Source organism: Canis lupus, chromosome 18 (assembly GCF_011100685.1).
Source record: "Canis lupus familiaris isolate Mischka breed German Shepherd chromosome 18, alternate assembly UU_Cfam_GSD_1.0, whole genome shotgun sequence".
Lineage (NCBI taxonomy): Eukaryota > Metazoa > Chordata > Mammalia > Carnivora > Canidae > Canis > Canis lupus.
Genome location: NC_049239.1, coordinates 10,009,943 through 10,031,471, shown reverse-complemented (window position 1 = coordinate 10,031,471; position 21,529 = coordinate 10,009,943). Strand labels below are relative to the sequence as shown.

The following is a 21,529-nucleotide window of genomic DNA, read 5'->3' as shown; positions in this document are numbered from 1 at the left end:
CCTCCCCTGAACTCGCGCCCCACGTCAGGGCGCGATGGAGTGAAGCGGGGACGAAGGTGGTACTTCCGCGTTGCGCTGCCCGAGCCGAGAGCGCGGCCGACGCCGCTCCCCCGCCCCCGGGGGCACTTGGAGGACTCCGGACTCCCCCGCAGGTCAGCGCCCGGCGCCTCTGGGGTGTGTGCGGCGGAGGCCGGGACGGCGAGCAGGACCGCGAGCTGGGCCGCCGGGGCTCCCGCTCCCCTCGGGCCCGAGGCCGCCGCACTCCCGACCGCGACCCGGACCCCGAGGACCCGAGTCCTGACCCGGATTATCGTGGCGCGGCTCGCGGCCGGCCCTGGTGCTCGGTGTCCCTCCGCCGCAGTTCCCGTTTCCGGCGGCGGCGATGGCCAGGATCTGACCCGGGAGGAGGCCGCACCCGCGCCGCGCTCTGCGGCGGGCCCTAGGCGATGCCGAGCAGCTCGGACACGGCGCTGGGGGGAGGCGGGGGCCTGAGCTGGGCGGAGAAGAAGTTGGAGGAACGCCGCAAGCGGAGGCGATTCCTGTCCCCTCAGCAGCCGCCGCTGCTGTTGCCGCTCCTGCAGCCGCAGCTCCTGCAACCGCCGCCGCCCCCGCCGCCTCTGCTCTTCCTGGCTGCTCCCGGCACGGCCGCCGCCGCAGCCGCCGCCGCCGCGGCCTCCTCCTCTTGCTTCAGCCCGGGCCCCCCTCTGGAGGTCAAGCGGCTGGCGAGAGGCAAGAGGCGCGCAGGAGGGCGGCAGAAGCGGCGCCGCGGGCCCCGCGCCGGGCAGGAGGCGGAGAAGCGTCGGGTCTTCTCGCTGCCCCAGCCGCAGCAGGACGGCGGTGGCGGTGCTAGTAGCGGCGGGGGTGTGACCCCGCTGGTGGAGTACGAGGATGTGAGCTCCCAGTCCGAGCAGGGGCTGCTGCTGGGGGGGGCCAGCGCGGCAACGGCGGCGACGGCTGCCGGGGGAACGGGGGGCAGCGGCGGGAGTCCGGCCTCCTCCTCCGGCACCCAGCGGCGCGGGGAGGGCTCGGAGCGCAGGCCCCGCCGGGACCGCCGCAGCAGCAGCGGCCGCAGCAAGGAGCGCCACCGCGAGCACCGGCGGCGGGACGGGCAGCGCGGCGCCGGCGAGGCCTCCAAGTCCCGCAGCCGCCACAGCCACAGCGGCGAGGAGCGGGCCGAGGCCGCCAAGAGCGGCAGCAGCAGCAGCAGCGGCGGCCGCCGGAAAAGCGCCTCGGCCACGTCGAGCAGCAGCAGCAGCCGCAAGGACCGAGACCCGAAGGCGCACCGGAGCCGGACTAAGTCGTCCAAGGAGCCGCCGTCGGCCTACAAGGAGCCGCCCAAGGCCTACCGGGAGGACAAGAGCGAGCCCAAGGCCTACAGGCGGCGGCAGCGGTCCCTGAGCCCGCTGGGAGGTCGGGACGACAGCCCGGTGTCCCACAGGGCGTCGCAGAGCCTGAGGAGCCGCAAGTCCCCCAGCCCGGCAGGAGGTGGCAGCAGCCCGTACTCCCGGCGGCTGGCGCGCTCCCCGAGCCCCTACAGCCGCCGCCGCTCCCCCAGCTACAGCCGCCACAGCTCGTACGAGCGGGGCGGCGACGTGTCCCCCAGCCCCTACAGCAGCAGCAGCTGGCGCCGCTCCCGGAGCCCCTACAGCCCGGTGATCAGGTGAGTCGGCCCCCGGGTGGGCCCGCCTGCGGCCGCGCCGGCCCGAGCCCCCCTCCCCTCCCCTCCCCCCCCACCCCCCGGCGGCGGCGGCGGGGGCAGGGGGAGCGGTGACCGGGCCCTGCGGGGCCGCCCGAGCCCGCAGCCGGCGCGAGGAGACCCGGCCGGACCCCCGGCTTCGCGCGCCCGTGACACCGTGTCGTGGGGCGGGGGGCAGAGCAACAGGTCCGGCAGACTTGTTCTCGCACGACCGCCGGGGGAGAGCTCAGGGGGGTTAGACTTGCTGAACACACTAGCAGGTGTCTCTTCAGCCGCCCTTTGCTCTCCCAGCAGTTTCTTCGGGTAGACCGAGAGGTGGTTGAATTTGCCAGAATCTTGAAAGCTTTCTGAAGAGGTTGCATCTTTGGAGGGTTAGGAGCGAACTTCCTAGCTAGGACCTACCTACGTCCTGTAAGGGACACTCAGAGTCGCTCGCTGATGTCAGAGTTAGAAGTGGATTGCACATGCTGCAGGTGATTAATAATACAGCGACGGAAAAGGCAGCTTTTCCGTAAAGTTTACTCTTCCACGAGGATGTGGAACTTACGTGGGAACTTAAAGGATTCTAAATTCTCGAGATAAGGAGGATGCCCATTTTGTGGTATTCTTGGGTGGGATGGTCGTTTAAGTGGTAAAGAGAAAAAAAATGACGAGACTGTGGTTTCTATGTATGATGACACCCAGTTGCTAATAACGTGTAATTGATTGGTGCACCCAAGTGAAGGGTCTAGCACATCCTTACAGTATTACGCTGTTTACTATCGTCTTAAATTACTATTTACTTTTACTTTAAAAGTTAGCTGTGCCTTTAAATATCACGATCTTTGTTCAGAAATCTTTAAAAGCTGTAATTTAATCCAGTGAAATTGGAGTAAATCTTTGATGTGGTTGTCACACCTTGTTTGTTATACATTTCTATTCTCTAGGAAAAGTGTGAGCATTGATACGCGGGTACCTGTTAAGCAAAGTGAATTAAGAATAACTTTTGGAATATTTTGCAGGTTCTTCTATCCCTTCAGCTGTCTGGAAACTCCAGGCCTTCTAGTTTTAGGGTACTACAAAATGTCATTTTCGTTGGTCGTGTTTTTCTTACTGGCCTTAGTTTTCAGCAATGCCAAGCGGATGCGAATACCTCTCAGTAGAAGTTATGTTGAATCTTGATACATATACCTGTAAAATTAGCACATTTCTTTGAAGTGTCAGCCTAGTAAATATTTGTCAAGATGTGATTCCAGTGGAGATCTGGGTGTGTTTGTCCTTAAATGAAAACAGCTGTATAAATCACTTCATCCTTACAGTGTTCAAGCACACTTAAAATTCTAGTTGATGTCTTAAGCAAAGACTGTCAACTGAAAACTCATTTCACCAAACTTAGCCTTCGTGTCCTGTAAGACCTTGCATTTTACTTTTAGTTAAAAAACGTTTTAGGTGTGCCAGAAGGTTTGCATTTTTGTTGTTTTGGGGTTGTTTTTGTTTTTATGTTTTCTGTGATCAACACTGTTTTTTGAAAATTATTAGGTTACATTTCAGGACTTGAGATAACAATTTTAAGGGTATGATGCAATTTTAAGAATAGAGTTTGTGTTTATCTGGGTTTTTGGTTTATGGATACTTTACAAGGTCCTGGCCTTAATAGTGCTGTGTATTTTAAATACATCGTGTAGTAGTGGTATGCATGATTAGTGTTATTCGTATTTTGCAAATATTTATTCAGCAGATCAGTGCCAGTTACTGTTCTAGGGACTGGAATAGATTGGTGAAGGAAGATGGGGACCTTGCCCTCATGAAGCTTGCGTTCTAGAGGATCATTCATTGCTGAATCTTTTCATGGAATTTACAGTGACCACCAGCATTTTTAAAGTATTGGATTTGGAAGAGGCTTTAGATATCTTGGCCAGCATTCCTGACAGCTGTCCGTTTGGTCTGTGCCAGAATACATCTAGACATGGGAAGACATTACTTTGAGACAGCCTGTTCCGTTAAATTTGGAACTTGAGTTCTAGACCAGCTTTGCCTGGTATCTTAGCAAGACCCTCCCTTGGAGACTCAGTTTCCTAAACCGTAACAGGGATATACTTGTTTTTTTTGCATTATTTCAAGGATTAAGCGAAAATTTATGTTTTGTAAAGTATAGAAATACTATAGATTATTATGGAAATGTAATGTGGCTGAATTATTATTGAATAGCTTGAATTATTAGAACTCTTCACATTGAAACAGAAATCTACCTTCCGTGTAACTTTCTACCCATTGCTTCAAGTTTAACCCTTTGGAATGATACAGAGCAAACTGGTATGCTACCTCTTTAAAATGTAAAGACACTTGCCACGTCTTCTGAGTCTTTTCTTCTCTGGGCCAAAAAAAACAAAAACAAAAAACCTCATTTGTAATGAGGTATGGCTTTGAGATTTTTCACATTATATCTGGTTTGTTAACTGTCCTGCTTAAAATACGGGGTCCAGAATTTACAGCTGAAATGGTTGGAAACTTTTAAGATTTTTGAATATATAACAAATGTGTTATTACTGTTTAGGAATAATTAATTGAACTCACTTGTCCAGTTTAACACAAAGTTTTATTTATTTTTTGAATTTAGTAATGTCTTAAGTGGCTTGTGTTACTTAATGAATAGACTGCTAGATTGTGAGCTCTGTGAAGGCAGCTATCCTGTTTTACCTACCGTTGTATTCTTAGTGTTCAGCGTAGTGTCTGGCACAAGTCGTCGCTTAGTAATTGTTGAATGGGTAAATGCAGGGATGATGATGATGGAGTTTACTGAGTATATGAAATATTGTGGATTACATAAGTATTTAATAGAGACCATGTGTTAGGCTATAAGAAATAGTAGTAAGATCTTTTACCAGGCCAGATGGACCTTATGTATTAATGAATTGTCAGTGTAGATATTTTAAGGGAATACATGCACATTGAAAGTAGTATTCAAGCCATGGTATGAAGATTTTTCTTGGTGTTAGTTCCTAGAATAAATCCTCTCCATTCTGTTGGCTTTTTTTTTTTAATATTTTTTTAAATTTTTATTTATTTATGATAGTCACAGAGAGAGAGAGAGAGAGAGAGAGAGAGAGAGAGAGAGAGGCAGAGACACAGGCAGAGGGAGAAGCAGGCTCCATGCACCGGGAGCCAGATGTGGGATTCCATCCCGGGTCTCCGGGATCGCGCCCTGGGCCAAAGGCAGGCGCCAAACCGCTGCGCTACCCAGGGATCCCCATTCTGTTGGCTTTTAATTCACAGTGTCCTCTAGGCCTTCATCTGAATCTTCAGTCCTCTGTTGATGCTTTTCTTTTCATCAGTCCTTCCTTAGCTGTACATTTCTTCTTGTATAACCAGCTTACCTTATTTATTTACTTATTTTTTTTACTATTTGTCTACTCAGGTGTGGGAAGTCACAGAATTTTGCTTACCCTGTAATGTGAGAGTATACTGAAGAGAGAGCTGTTTCTCAAGGGAGGCAATGGTACTGACATATGGGTTTTACTATGCGCCATGCGTTGGTAAATACTTAGCATACATTCACCCCCTACGTTTCTGTTGGGAAAAGATTGGGAAACTGAAGCTCTAAAAAGTTAAGTGATTTGTTCCAAGGTCAGCTTGGATTCAAACCTTGGGCTGACTGAAGTAACATGCTGTTCGTATTAGGTATTGATACTGTCCTGGCTGGCATTCAAGGGAGCTAACACCCTCATGGAGTGATCTGTTTTGCTAAAATTCATCTCCTATTTGGGTATTTATATACTGATTTTTTTTTTTCTGGCTGTTTTTTTTTTTTTTTTTTTTTTTTAAGATTTTATTTATTCATGAGAGAGGGAGGAGGGCAGAGACATCAGCAGAGGGAGTAGTAGGTAGGCTCCCTGTAGGGAGCCTGATGTGGGACTTGATCTCAGGATCCCAGGATCGTGACCTGAGGACACTCAACCAACTGATCCACCTAGGTTCCCCTTTCCTGGCCATCTTTGCAGCATTTTGAGGGTTGTAAAAAACTAGTCCTTCTAAAGATTCTTTTGGCTCATTTTGTCTTTATTAACTTGTAGCTTTTATGAATATGAGCCTAAAAACATTCCTTGAAGACTTTATTTACACTTAGTTATTGACAGTTTTTTTGCAGTGCAGTATCTTCATCTGAAGTTACTCAAGTCAGATCAGTTACAACCAGTACAGTAAATTATTACATATCCCATTAATTGGTTTTGTCTCTGAACTTGTGGAAATTCTGTTCCACTGACAAGCAGCAGAAGCCTATATTATGGAATCGTATGGAGATCCTGGGGGGTCTAAAGACGGTTGGACCAGTAGGTGTAAATAAGTGAAATGTTATTAGTATTCACTTGTATATGATATAGGTTACTTCTGTCATGATTTATTTAGTGTATTGTCCTAGAACCTGTGTTCAGAAATGTATAAAATGAAGACATTTCAGAATAATAAAGCTCCTATTAATTCATAAAACGCTACTGATTTGATTTGTACTTAAGAGAAATAAAGCATGAGTATCCATAGGTGAGTGTAATGCTTAAAATGCTTTTAAAAAGTGTTAGAGACAAAAAAAAAGTGTCAGATATATAGGATACTAGAATAAATGTAGAAAACACTCAAAAGGAATGTAGATTTAGGTGAAGTCTTTTTTTTTTTTTAATATTTTATTTATTCATGAGAGACACAGAGAGGCAGAGACAGGCAGAGGGAGAAGCAGGCTCCCTTCAGGGAGCCTGATATGGGATTCGATCCCAGGACCCTGGGATTGCGACCTGAGCTGAGGGCAGATGCTCAACTGCTGAGCCACCCAGGTGCTCCAGGTGAAGTTATAAGTCTCACTGGTATTTATCCCGTTTGCGTTTTCAGCACTTCAGTTCAGGTCTTTGTTTTTAATCAGACTTCTTGTTGCCATTCTCTTCTTCCCTTGTTCTTCCATTCCTTTCTTCCCAACTTATTTTTTATCAGGAGAGTTTTCTTAAAGTGTTGGTCAGATTTTGTCACTTCCGTTGTATAGAATGGAAGTCCAGACTTTTCAGTGCATGGTCAGGTAATGCCTTTTATGATCTGGCCCCATTCTATCAATTCTATTTTCAGAGGCACTTTTATTTCTCTATATTTTTACTCTTCCTGTTCTTTTACTTTGAAATGCCCTTTTATTTTCCTCTTCTCTGCTTCCGGCTTTGCATTCAAAACCCAGCTCCAATTCAGCCATCTTGAGAGATCTTGCCCCATTCATGTAGAAAAAGTTAATTCTTATATTCCTATGGCTCTTTGCTTTGTCTTTGATATACAACTTTAAAATTTTTTATTTAATATTCTGATTATTTGGCTGGCTATGTTTGTGTTTTCTCTACTACATTGTAAGATCCTGGAGGACAAATTATGAAACATTTATTAATAGTCAAATTATTTTTTTTTTAAGGATTTTATTTCTTTATTTGAGAGAGTGCACAAGCAGGGGGAGTGGCAGAGGGGGAGGTTGAAGCAGACTCCCTGCTGAGAGGGAGCCTGATGTGAGGCTTGATCCCAGGATGGTGACCTGAGCCAAAGGCAGATGCTTAATGGGCTGAGCCACCCAGGCGCCCCAGTAGTCGAAATAATTTAAATAGCATATTTCTCCACAGATTAATGCATACCAGTTTTTGCACAGATTACAGTTGTATCTCTAAACTTATTTCGTATTTTGGTTCACATATACTCTAGGATGGTGAGATAATTCTTTTTTAAGGAGAGAATTTAAGAACCTTTTTCTAGCTGCTGCTTTTACTGGAATGAGTTGAGGATTTTGGGTGTCACTTTTTGCGTGAATAAATTCAGACCTAATATTTAGATTTGCACTCTGTTGTACTAATCAAGATAAATGATCTGTTTTTCTTGGTGAAAATTTTCTGAACAATTTTCTGTATGCTAAGCTTTATTTCCTAACTTTGAAAAATTGTAGCTTTCTAAAAAATCTGTTGAAAATTAATATTGCTTGATACTCATATTTTAGATCATTTAAATCTCTTATTCTGTACTTTTTCTATGAATAATTTTTATTTTTATTGTTTTTTATTTTTTATTTTTTATTTATTTATTTTTATTAAATTTTTATTGTTATTTTTGGTTTTGGTTGGCTTTGTTTCATAGGTAGATCTTTATAATCTTTAAAGTGGATGTTAGAAGCAAAAAGATCAAGCTAGAATCAGAAGTATTACTTGTTTGCAGTGATTTTTGTTCCTTGAATTTCCACACATCTAAATTAGGAGATAATTTAGTTTTCTTAATATATTTGGAAAACAAAATGAATGTAGAATAAAGGATAAAATCTAGGTTAAAAACTGGAAATTATTTATTTTTTATTTAAATTCCAGTTAACATGCAGTGTAATATTAGTTTCAGGTGTACAATAGAGTGAGTCAACACTTCCCTACAACACGGGGTACTCTTCATAACAAGTGCACTCCTTATTCCTCATCACCTATTTAACGCCCCCCCCCCATCTCCTCTGGTAACCATGTTTGTTCTCCATAGTAAAGAGTCTGTTTCTTGGCTTGCCCCCCCAATCCCGTCTCTCTCTCTCTCTCACTCTCTTTTTTTTTCCCCCTTTGCTTGTCTAAAAACTGGAATTTATAAGATGGAAACGAAAAGGGTAGTGAGAGAAACTGAAAACTGAAACTAGTTAATGGGCTGCATGCCTCCCCATTTTTCTGTTTCTGCATTTTCACTTGCATAGGGGGCACTTTCACTGAGATACTTGACTCTCCAAACTTAATTTAACATTAAATTATTTCTCCTTTCTTGGAGTCATTTCTTTTTCTAATAATTGCTCTTCATTATTTTTCACCTGTTTACAAAGATACTAGAGGCTCATGGTGAGAAGTTTTCAATTATGGAGTGTGAGAGTCCTCCTGAATTCAAACACTTGAGATGATCATCTTTGATGTTTTGAATACCATTCTTCTAGATTTCTCTCTTCATATATGCATAGGGACAAAAGCTTTTTTTTAAGCTTTTTTTTTTTTTATTTTAAGATTTTATTTATTAGAGAGCGAGCGAGAGAGAACATAGGTATGGGGAGTGGGAGAGGGAGAGAGAGAAGCAGGCTCCCTGCTTATGTGGGGCTTGATCCCAGGTCCCTTGGGAGCATGACCTGAGCCAAAGGTGGACCCTTAACCAACTGAGCCCCTCAGGCACCCTGGGACAAAAGATTTTATGTAAATCTTAGGAATTATGGGAATATATTACAATGCTACTTCGTATGACACATTCTATAGTATGTTCTTTTTTGTTCACTTCTGGTATTTTGGTGTATGAATGTATTATAACTTGTTTGGCAAGTCCATTTTGCTAGATTCTTAGTTTTTTATTTCTAAAATTTTTGATATGTATATATATCTATTGCAGATAGTTTGTGTGCACATTTGTCCCATTACCTCCTTGGAGGTAAAATTGTTGGGTCAAAAATGACATACACATTATAATTCTGGTAGAGTGTCATATTATCCTTCAGAAGGCTTTTACCAATTTTTGTTTCCCAAAGGTGTGCCAGTGTTCATTTCCTCAGCCCCATCGTCACTTGGGAGTTGTCAAATATGCAATTTTTTTCGTTGTATTTCTTTAATAAGACTGAATTTATTTTAATCTGTTTACTGAATGTTTTAATTTCTTGATTCGTTTCTGTTTGTTATTTTTAACACACTGTATTAGAGGTATTAGCTATTTTGTGGCATAACTGTATTAGAGGTATTAGCTATTTTGTGGCATAACAAGTATTTTTCATGAGTTTGTCTTTTGTTTTTTAACATTGTTTATGTAATGTTTTGGTTTTTTAAGCTTTTTATTTATTTGAAAAAGGGAGAGGGAGAAGCAGACTCCTGAGCAAAGAGCCCTACATGGGGTTCAATCACAGACCCTGAGATAATGACCTGAGCCAAAGGCAGATGCTTAACTGACTGAGCCAACCAGGCGCCCCGCCCCGTGTTTTGTATTAAGAACTGTTAGAATTATGCCTATGTCTGTGTGTGTGTGTGTTTAGATTTTTAAAAATTTATTTATTCATGAGACACACACACACACACACAGAGGCAGACACAGGCAGAGGGAGAAGCAGGTCCATGCAGGGGGCCTGATGTGGCACTCCATCCCGGGACCCCCAGGATCACGCCGCGGGCAGAAGGCAGGCGCCAAACCGCTGAGCCACCCAGGGATCCCTGTTTGTGTGTTTTGAATGACAGTAGTTTCTCCCAGGCACCCAGTGCCAAAACATTAGTAATACTTACCTCTTCTTCCCCAGTTCTGGGAATTGCTTGTTTGTTGGTACTTTTGACATGGTCTTTATCTGTTCCATTTAGGAATTTTTACATTCGTTTACATTTTTATTGTTGGGTCGATTGCGTTGGGTTTTTTTTCAGGCCTCTTCTGTTTTCTGCATTCAAACTAATCTTAAAATACCACTTTGATCCTATCATTTTTCTATAAAACATACTTTTTTAAAGATTTATTTATTTATGATAGACATGGGGGGGGGCGCAGAGACACAGGAGGAGGGAGAAGCAGGCTCCATGCTGGGAGCCTGAGGCGGGACTCGATCACGCCCTGGGCCAAAGGCGGGCACCAAACCACTGAGCAACCCAGGGATCCCTATAAAACATAGCATCAAATTCCTGAGCTGGGCACTTATGATTCTTTACTCCAGACAGCCCAAACTACCCTTATTTCTCAGTATATATGTCGATCATAGTGCGAACTGGACTTGTTACTATTTTAAAAACATGGAATTACAGGTGCCCTTCACTTTAGTTTATGCCCTTTTCTCAATTGGCTAATCCTACTTGGCCATTCTTCCAGCCATAGTTGAGGTGTCATCTTCATTAATCTCATCCAGAAGTGATTTCTCACATTCAGGCTTGCATTAATTTGAGTTGTTACCACCCCTCCCCCACCAGTATATTGGACATATTTCATTCATTCATTAAAAAGTCAGTTTTATTAAGGCATAATTTACATACAGTATAATTTACCAATTTTAAGTATACATTTAAATGGCTTTTGACGATTAGATATACTTGTGTAACCACCACCACCACAATCATGATAAACAACATTTCCATTACCCCAAAAAGTTTCCTGTGACTCCTTTGTAGTTTGTCTCCTACCTGTGGTCCTTGGTAACTGCTACTTATATGGTATGTAATCTTGGTGAATTCACGTAGATTCATTGATGATGTTGCATGCTTGAGTGGTTTCTTCCTTTTTATTGCTGAGTAGTATTCCATTTTTATATGCATTGCATAGAATTAGGATAATTTGCTTGTCCATTCACCCAGCCGATGAGCATTTGAGTTATATCTAGTTTGGGGCTATTATGAACAAAGCTGTTGTGAAATTTGATGTAATTCTTTTGCTTTTATTTCTTTTTTTTTTTAATTTCATTTATTTATTCATGAGAGACACAGAGAGAGAGAGAGAGAGAGAGAGAGGTAGAGACACAGGCAGAGGGAGAAGCAGGCTCCATGCAGGGTGCTTGACATGGGACTCGATCCCGGGTCTCCAGGACCACGACCTGGGCTGAAGGCGGTGCTAAACCGCTGAGCCACCCGGGCTGCACTTTTGTTTTTATTTCTTACAAGTAAATTAGTAGTGGGATTGCTGTGCTGTAAGTGAATGTTTTACATTATAAGCAGCGTATTTTCCAAAATGGATGTACCATTTTGCATTCTAGTCAACAACATATGACCATTCCAATAGCTTCATATCCTCATTAAACCTTCAGTTTCGTCAGTCTTTGATCTTGGCTGTTCTGGTGGATGTGTAGTAGTACATCATTGTGGTTTTATTTGCAATTCCCTAATGACTAATAATGTTAAGTGTCTTTCCATATGATTATTTGCTCTTCATATCTTTTCTAAAGTGTCTTAAAACATTTTGTCCATACTCTTTATGAATTGGGTTGTTCTATTGAATTGTAACAGTTCTGTACCTATTTTAGACACAAGTTCCTTATCAGATACAAATATTTTGCAAGTGATCTCTCTCGTTCTGTGGTTGCCTTTCCTTAACAGTAATTTTGTAGAGCAGAATTCTATGAAGTCCAATATAGCAATTTTTTTCTTTTGTGATTCATGTATTTTGTGTTGCCCCAAAACTAAGCCTAACTCATGGTCACAAAAATTTCTTCTTTGATCTTAAAATATACATCTTTAGCGTATCACAGCCTACTTTCATATATAACGTAATAACAATAGTATGCTTCCTGTTTTTTCTTCTCCTCTTACGTACCATTCTTATCATATGTCTTATTTCTCTATATAGAGGACTTATATATGTTGTTTATGGACATGAAATTTAAAAATGAGAAAAATAATTTATATCTGTAATTTATACCTTTCAAACACTTCTCATTCCTTGGTGTAGATACAAGTTTTGATGTAGTATTTTCCTCTAGCGAGAGAAATGTCTTTCAGCATTTTTTATAATGCAGCTCTGCTATTTCATTTGTTTGAAAAAGTCTCCATTTTGAAAGATATTTTTGCTAGGTATGGAATTCTACATGGACTTTTTTTTCCCCTTTAGTACTTTGACTTCTTCCACTTCTCACTGGTGTAGTTTGACGAGAATTTACATAATATTTTGTTTTTGCTTCAGCCACTGGATTGTAAGTCCCATGAGGTTCTTTTTTAATCTTAGTGTCTCTTAAGCACCTACCACAGCATGTGATAGGAAATAGATGCCAAAAAAATGTTAAATTCATTTGGATAAGAAAATATCCAGCACTTCAGACTTAGGGAAAAAAAAAATTCTTCTGTTATTAATAGAGTCTAATATTGGCTGATGAATAAATTTGTAAGAACTAGAGCTGGACAAGTCAAAAGAATATGCCTTTGAGCAGATTAGGTGTTAAGGCTACCCTCTACTCTTCTCACCATCTTTCCTTTTTTTGTCTTCAAAAACACATATCAGGGCATGGTTCAGTGAAACATGAAGACAAACACAGTTCAGTTCATGTGCTCAGTGGACTAGAACTTGTTTGCCTGAGAAAATCCACAAAAAAGTCAGTCATGTGTCTTTTATTTTCTTAACTTGAGTGTTTCATAAGGAACATAAAGGAAATAAACACAAAACATTTCAGTTTCCTGTCACTTAATGTTTCTAGTTTTTAAAATAACGTCTTTTTTGAGATATTGTTCACCTACCATGCAATTTACTCTAATTTTAACTGGTACAGTCAGTGGCCTTTAGTATATTCAGAGTTGTGCAGCCATTAGAACATTTTAATCACCCCAAAAAGAAACTCAGTGTCTCTTAGTATTCAGTCCCCATTCTCACTTCCACACGTCTCTGGCAACTACCAATCTACTTTTTATGTGTATGGATTTGCCTATTTTGGACATTTCATATAAATGGGATCATACGATTCATGGTTTTTTATGACTGACTAATTTCATTTAAGCATAATGTTTTTTTTTTTTTTTTTTTTTTTTTTTTTTTTTTTTTTTTATTTTAAAGATTTTTATTTATTTATTCATGATAGTCACAGAGAGAGAGAGAGAGGCAGAGACATAGGCAGAGAGAGAAGCAGGCTCCATGCACCGGGAGCCCGATGCGGGATTCGATCCCGGGTCTCCAGGATCGCGCCCTGGGCCAAAGGCAGGCGCCAAACCGCTGCGCCACCCAGGGATCCCTAAGCATAATGTTTTTAAGTTCAGCTGTGTTGTAGCATGTGTCATCAGTATTTTTTTATGGCAAAATAGTATACCATTGTATGACTATTCACATTTTATTTTCAGTTGATGGATATTTTGGTTGTTTTCAGTTTTGACTATTATGAATTATGCTTCCACGAACACTTATGTTTAGTTTTTGCATGAGATTTTTTTTTTCATGAGATAATGTTTTTATATCTCTTGGGTGAATATCTAGGAGTAGAATTTCTGGGTCATGTGGTAATTTATGTTTAACATTTTAAGGAATTGCCAACCTGTTTGCCAGAGTGGCTGCATCACTTTAATATTCCAACCAGCGGTATATGAAGGTTTCAGTTTCTTCATATCCTTGACAGTTGTTGTTTTTATTATATCTGTCTTGATTACTCCTTGTACTTTTGATATGCATCTCCCTAGTGACTAATGATACTGCTCATCTTTTCAAATGTTTGTTGGCTATTTACATATCTTTTTTTGGGAAAATGTTTATTCAGATCCATCTTTTTCTAAAAATTTAGTTTTCTTCTTGTTGAATCTCTAGAGTTCTTTATATATTTTGGGTACTAATATGCCTGTGACATTTCTTCTAGAAAGAAGAACTCTTTTTTTTTTTTTTTTAAGATTTTTAAAATTTATTTATTCATGAAAGACAGAGAGAGAGAGAGAGAGAGAGAGAGAGAGAGAAGGAGAGGCAGAGACATAAGCAGGCTCCATGCAGGGAACCTGACGTGGGACTCGATCCTGTGTCTCCAGGATCAGGTCCTGGGCTGAGGGCAGCGCTAAACCTCTGAGCCACTCGGGCTGCCCGAAAGAAGAACTCTTGTATTCAGGAGAGTTAGTTTTAATTTAGAGCAAAAAAACCTGGATTCTTCCCTAGGTAACTTGTTTGTAACCACTTTAGGTCATTCTAACAGTGTAAACTTTGGACAAGTCACTTAGCTTTTGAGTCATTGTCTGTGGACTCAGAAGAAAAAAGAAAGAATTCCTAGAGTGTTCACAGAACAACCAAAAGACTACTATCTAGTTGGCAGATCTCCTGCTTTGGGTTGACTGGGTAAATATCCACCATAAGGGAAAAAACAAAGACTAGAAATTATATAGATGTGGATTTAGGTACTAATTCTGGTGCTTTAGTAGCAGAGCACTGCCAAGCAATTTACTTCTCCTTTTTGAGCTCTGGTCTTCCTACTTCTAAAATGGGAGGAATGAAAAAAAAAAAAAAAAATGGGAGGAATGATACCTACCTAGTTAAACAAAACCAAACCAAACCAGAACAGTACAATGAACAGGGGAGCAATTAAGTTATAGTACAAATATGTGATTCGCAAAAAAAATTTTCCCATTGTGTCACTTTGTTGACATTAATGCACAGAAGTTCTTAATTCTGATGAAGTCTAGTTAACTTTTTATGTTGTTGCTTGTGCTTGGATATCATATCTAAGAAGGCTTTGTCTAATTGAACATCGCAAAGATTTATTCCTATATTTTCTTCTAAGAGTTTTATAGTTTTAGCTTTTACATTTTGGTCTTTGATCTATTTTGAGTTAATTCTTATGTATGGTGAGAGAAAGCAATTCAGCTTCATTCTTTTGCAGGGAAATCCAGTTGTGCCAGCACCACTTGTTAAAAATACTATGTATTCTTACTCCATTGACTTTTGTATTGGCATTCTTTTTGAAAATACACTGACCATAAATGTGAGGGTTTATTTCTGGATTGTCAGTTTTAGGCCATTGATTTACATGTCCATCCTATGCTACTACTATACAGTCTTGATTATTTTAATTTTGCAGTAGTTTTTGAAATCAGGAAGTGCAAGTTCTCCAACTTTGCTCTTTTACATTGCTTTAATCTTCCCTTTTATGGAGAGGCAGAGGGTCTTTTGTATTTCCACATGAATTTTAGGATCAGTTTGCCAAATTGTGCTAAAAGGCAGCTTGGATTTCTTTGGGTTTGCACTGAATCTGGAGATTGATTTGGGAGTATTGCTATCTTAATGCTAAGTCATCAAATCCATGAATATGGATGGAATGTCCTTCCATTTATTTATGTTCCCCCAGTATTTTCAATGGTTTTTATTTTGAAGTTTTCAGGGTAAACGTTTTTTGGTTAGATTTATTCCTGAGTATACATTTTAAGACTATTGTAACGGGAGTTGTTTTTGTAATTTCACTTAATTGTCCATTGGTAGTGCATGGAACTGCAGTGAATTTTTCTACATTGATCGTGTATCCTGCCACCATGCTTACTTATTAGTTCTGATAGTTTTTAGTTTGTTTTTTAGGATTTTCTATGTACAAGATTATGTCATCTGCAAATAGTTTTACTTCTCCCCCCCCTCCCCAATCTGGATTCCTTTTATTTTATTTTTTTTCCTTTTATTTTTTCTTAATTGCAATGGCTAGAGTCTCAAGTATGGTGTTGGTTAGAAGTGGCAAAATTAGACTTTCTTTTCTTGATCCTGATCCTATTGGGAAAACGTTTTAGCCTTTTTCCCACAAAATGATGTTGGCTGTGATTTTGTTTTTTATATGAATGCATACATTTATTTTTTAATTAAAATTGGTTCCCTCAAGAGTCTAATTTTTGATATCAAAAAAGATTCTAGATGCTTTGGTTGACCCTTATACATGAACTGGTATAATTATTCATTACTGTCCTAGGGTCTAGGCAAAGAGGAAAATCTCCTGTTTTGTAGTATGTGTAGTGATTAACTATATTGGTTTTCTCAGTATACATGAAGAAACATATGAAAAATTTTTTAATGAAAAATACATGCATCAATGTTTATAGTATTTTTGTAATGTGTTACTTAAGTATGCATGATTTTCTGAATTTAATTCTTTAAGGTTTGGGGATCCCTGGGTGGCTCAGTGGTTTAGCGCCTGCCGTTGGCCCAGGGCGTGATCCTGGAGTTCTGGGATCGAGTCCCGCATCGGGCTCCCTGCATGGAGCCTGCTTCTCCCTCTGCCTGTGTCTCTGCCTCTCTCTCTGTGTGTCTCTCTCTCTCTCTCTCTCTCTCTCTCTCTCTATCATGAGTAAATAAATTAAAACCTTTAAAAAAATTCTTAAGGTTAAGGAATAAGAATAAATTTGTACAACTTTTTTATTTTTATTAAAATGACAAGGTTTCTTCATATTATACATTTTGGTTATAATTTCTGGTGATCATCTTTAAACTTTTATTTTTTTAAGAAAAAAAGATTTTATTTTTTCATGACAGAGACAGAGAAATGCAGAGACATTGGCAGAGGGGGAAACAGGCTCCTTGTGGGGAGCCCAATGTTGGACTCAGTCCCAGGACCCCAGGATCACACCCTGAGCCAGAGGCAGGTGCTCAACCACTGAGCAACCCAGTTGTCTCCATCTTTAAACTTTTCTGTTGATGTTTTATTTATTTATTTTTGACGAGTTTCAGGTATTTTATATATATATATATACACACGCGCATATATATATATATATATATGTATCTGCCTCTTTCTCTCATGAATAAATAAAATCTTTAAAAAATAAAAAAATAAAAGGCTGTGCAATTTTATATTCCTTCTTATAATTTATGTGAATGACCATTTCTGTGCATTCTCATGAATAATTGATATTCTCAAAATTCCAATTTTTGCCATTCTGATGGATGCAAATTTATTACCGTCCTTTTATTTTGCCCTTTCTGGTTATGAGAGAGAAGGAAACATTTAAATTTCCATACCGTCCATTTGTATTTCTTCTGTGACTATGTATTTTTTTAATCAAGAAGTCTGTCTAGTTACTAATAAGAAATGGAGATAGTTTTACAGTAGAAAAGCTAGTTTTACTCATTAAATCTCTGTGGGAAAAAAAAAAAAAAGAAAAAAAAATAAATAAATCTCTGTGGGATAATGGATGTAAAATGTTTGGTTGTTAGGAAAAATAATGAATTCATCTCAATGTTTATATGAAAAAGCTAATTGGCTGAGGGTTATTTTGTCTTCTAAATCTTTTTAGTTTTTTTTTTTTTTTTTATAATCTTTTTAGTTTTAAGTAGACTTTCATCAGTGGATCTATGCCTATTAGCTAATTGGTTGGATAGCAATTACACAAAGCATTCTGGTAATATTTGTGGTTTGTGGGCGGCATTTAGAAAAGTAGTTGATAAACATGTTCTTTGTTCTTTTATTCATCAATTCAGTAAATACCTTTTGATTCTTTATTCCACACCAGACATAGTTCTAGGCACTGGGAATATAGTGATAATCAAGACAGTGGTGGAAAGAGAGAAGTATATGATACATGCTCATTTATCTTTCTGATGAGGGAGAGTCTCACTGTAGTATTGATAAATAAATAGATCCCTGAATAACAAGAAAGAGCAACTACATGATGATCTAAGCATCCCAGGAAGAGAAAACAGTATTGCTAAGACATCAAGTCAAGAAGAAGCATAACTTTTTGAAGAACCAGAAAAGAGGCTAGTGTGGCTGGAGCTCACTGAGTGAAGAGAAGTGTATAATAAAGATGAGAGGCAGTTTGGGTCTTATGGCTCACAATAAAGATTTTAATTTTTATTCTATATGCAGTGAGAAGCCATTGTAGAAATTTAGCAAAGGCATGGCATAATCCAGTTTATGTTTTTAAGAGATAAAGAATAAAGTACAAAGCAGTATGTCACCAGGGTTATGTGATTTCAGCAAATGGGGAAGTTACAGAGGAGATGGGACTTTAACTGTTACAGAGGAGATGGGACTTTAACTTGACCCTTAAAGACAGAGAAGAATTAAATCAATGGAGGGTAACTCTGGGAAACCAACTAGGGATGGTGGAAGGGGAGGTGGGCGGGGGATGGGGGTGACTGGGTGGCGGGCACTGAGGTGGGCACTTGACGGGATGAGCACTGGGTGTTATTCTGTATGTTGACAAATTGAACACCAATAAAAAATAAATTTATTAAAAAAAATAAATCAGTGGAGGGGAAGGATATATAGTATGATGTGGTCGCAAAAAATAGTGCCTGGCTTTGAATTGGAGGACTTGGTCTTCATATTGACTCTACCTCTTTATAGCTCTTGAACCCTAAATAAGTTTCTTAAGTCTCTTCTTAGTTCTTTCATCTCCTTTCTGTATACCTTGTTTGCTATGAAGAGCAAGTCAAATGAAAAATGTCTATAAAAGGGTTTTGTAGGGTAGCCTGGGGTGGCTCAGTAGTTGACCACCGCCTTCAGCCCAGGGTGTGATCCTGGAGACTGGGGATCGAGACCCGTGTCTGGCTCCCTGCATGGAGCCTGTTTCTCCCTCTGCCTGTGTCTCTGCCTCTCTCTCTCTCTCTCTCTCTCTCTCTCTCTTTCTCTCTCTCTCTGGTCTCTTATGAATAAATAAATAAAATCTTTAAAAAAAATAAAAAAGAAGGGTTTTGTAAACTGTGATTTTCAATATGGTATGTTTGTTTATTCAGTAAAAAACTGTGTGGTATTATGCTAAAGGGGTGATAAAAAAGTGGATTAGACCTCATTTTTGCTCTTCAAAGAGGATGTAGTCTAATAGACAATGTGGTAAATTATCTAAAATACAAAATTACGAATGGTTAAATCTGAAGCAGTATGCAGATAAAGCCCAAGTAGTGGGGTTTGGGGGGGATCACAGAATGGGAGAACCTTCTTTTCTTAGAGTTGGTGATAAGGCTTTATGGGTAAGTAAGAACTCCTGAACTATGCCTTGAAAGATGGATAGGACTTCAGTAGAAGATAGGAAGAGAACGTTCACAGTAAGTGAGTTTGTGGGAGTAAAGGCATGGTAGTATTAGGCAGAATCAGAACTTGATAAGAGAAGGTAGGTTAGAACCAGACACATCCTGCGGCACCTTAATGTTAGGCTAAGGAAGGGGAATTCTATTCAGTAGAATGCCCTCACCAGCATACTTAATTCTGCAGATATTTATTGAGGATCTCTCATTACCAGATTTGTGCTAGTTAGGGCTATGAAGGTACAGTGATTTTTAGTCTAGTGGGAAAAGACAGATTGTCTAATTATTATTTGAATGAGGTTGGACAAAGTGTAGTAGGATCATAGGATGAGGAACAGCTCCGCCTCTCTGGCCTAATGAGGGAAGGCTTGATAGAGAATGTGAGAGAAGCTTCTGTGCCTGACACTTTATATGTTTTGGAATGGCTGGACGAGATCTTTGTATACAGTGCAAGGCTGTTAAGAGCTTTGGTAGAGGGATAACTGGAAGATTCAGGTGGTGGTAAAGAGAGTAATGGGAAAGGATAGAGATGAGGTGGGGAACCTGAAGAGGAGATAGTTGTACTAGACCAGGTAAGAGATGTTGAGGATCTAATGAGAAAGAATAGCTGTGGGGACAGAGAGCCTGGAAAACTGTCCAAATGCTTAACATGTAAAATTGGCTGACCTTGGAGATCAATTCGATATGGAAGAAGAAGAAAAGGACCATGTGGAATACAGAATGATTTCTGGGCCTCTGCTGTTTCAGAATATCAGAATCTGCCATTGCCTTAGAAGAGGGTGTATTTAAGAAGAAAAGGGGTGGATTTGTAGAGGAAGCTTAATAGTTTTATCTGTATTGTGTTGAAGGTGCATGTAGGGTAGTTGGGCGTGAGGATGATAACTTGGGGTAATCAATGTTTAGCTGATAATTTAAACTGTGCATAGCATAATTAAATTGCTGTGGGTGGATGAACTTAGTGAAGAAGAGGAATCTCAAGAGAGCCCTGAGACGTAGCTATAGAAGTAAGAAAATAATCAGGAAAAAATAGGGAGTAAAGTGGTTAGGAAGTGTTTTTAAGGGTGTGATCAGCATTGTCATCACAGGTATTGATACTTCCTCCACCCTGAAGATAGGTCATTGGTCACTTTAGTAATTTCAGTGAGGATACAAGCCAAATTACCATGGTTTGCTGGATATGTGGGGATGTGTATGTATGAGAATTTGGCAGTAATTGGTAGGAGAGAAAGAGATAGCAAAGTACCATTATTTGCTTGTTTTTTCTTGTCTGTTTTAAAAGATTTTAGAGATTTGGATTATTTAATCCTTGAGGGGAAATAGTAAATGGATAGCAAAGGGTTGAAGTCTCAAGTAATGGAGTAGTCATTGAGGAGCATCTCAAACTTTAATGGGGATCTTGTTACAATGAAGATTCTGGGGGCACCTGGGTGGCTCAGTGGTTGAGTGTCTCCCTTTGGCTCAGGGATTGAATCCCCACGTCAGGTCCCCACAGGGACCCTGCTTCTCCCCCTGCCTATGTCTCTGCCTCTCTTTCTATGTCTATCGTGAATAAATAAATAAAATCTTTAAAAAAAAAAAAAAGATTCTGAATCGGAAGGTTTGGGTTGGGGCCTGATTTACAACATTTCTGACAAACTCCCAGATGAGGCCAGTGCTGCTGGTTTGTGGCCCACACTCTTTAAAATAAGATCTGGAGAGTACGGCATTGACAGTATACAAGAGTTAGTCTTTGGTAGGAAGAAAAAAAATCTCTATTTTGTGATGAGGTAAAATGTGAGGTAGATGGAAATACAGATTAAGGAGACACACCTCATAACTTCTGGGTGTGTGTGTGTGTGTTTCCTTGCAAAATAGAAGTAGAGGGATGTTAAGAACTCTTGTCTTTGGAATTGTTAAAGATAGGCAGAAAGGTTTGGAATAGCTTGTGAAGGTTTGGAATAGCTACTAAAAATAGAAAGTGAGTGAATTTGGGACTTGTAATATTCACTGAACAGTGAGGATTAGTTTGGTCATAGTGTCTGTAGAAATACTTGGAGCAGAGAAAGATTAGATATGGAGATTTTTTTAAGATGATAAGGTAGCCCTGAGGGGAGGTAATGAAGTGTGAAACAGAACAGGGGACTTGAGGAATAGGAGGGTATCTGAGGCCAAATAATGGCCCATCCAAAGATGTCCCTGTGAACCTGTATGTTACCTTACATGACAAGAGAGACTTTGTAGGTGGGAGTGAAGTACGGATTTTGAGATGGAGAGATTATCCTGGATTGTGATCATAAGGATCTTTATAAAAGGAAGCAAGAGGGTCAGCAGAGTCAGAAAAGGCCATGTGAGGATAAGAGCAGAGGAAGAGGAAATGTAATAAAGGAAGCAGTGGTCAGATTGTTGGAGGACTGAGAACTAAGGAATGTACCTTTAGAAGCTGAAAAAAGCAAGGAAATAGAT

General features: G+C 40.5%; 1 protein-coding gene across 2 annotated transcripts in view; it reads left to right on the top strand.

Annotated features, from left to right (window-relative positions):
• Positions 1-227: 227 nt before the first annotated feature.
• The window catches only part of CDK13 (cyclin dependent kinase 13), a 121,515-nt gene continuing 100,213 nt past the window's right edge, over positions 228-21,529 (top strand). Inside the window, exon 1 of one of the 2 annotated variants that reach the window (XM_038562660.1) lies at positions 228-1,660. In XM_038562660.1, the coding sequence (XP_038418588.1) occupies positions 447-1,660 (1,214 nt within the window). In that variant the 5' untranslated portion in view covers positions 228-446. The remainder of the gene's footprint in view (positions 1,661-21,529) is intronic. The other variant, XM_038562661.1, reaches the window with a different exon arrangement.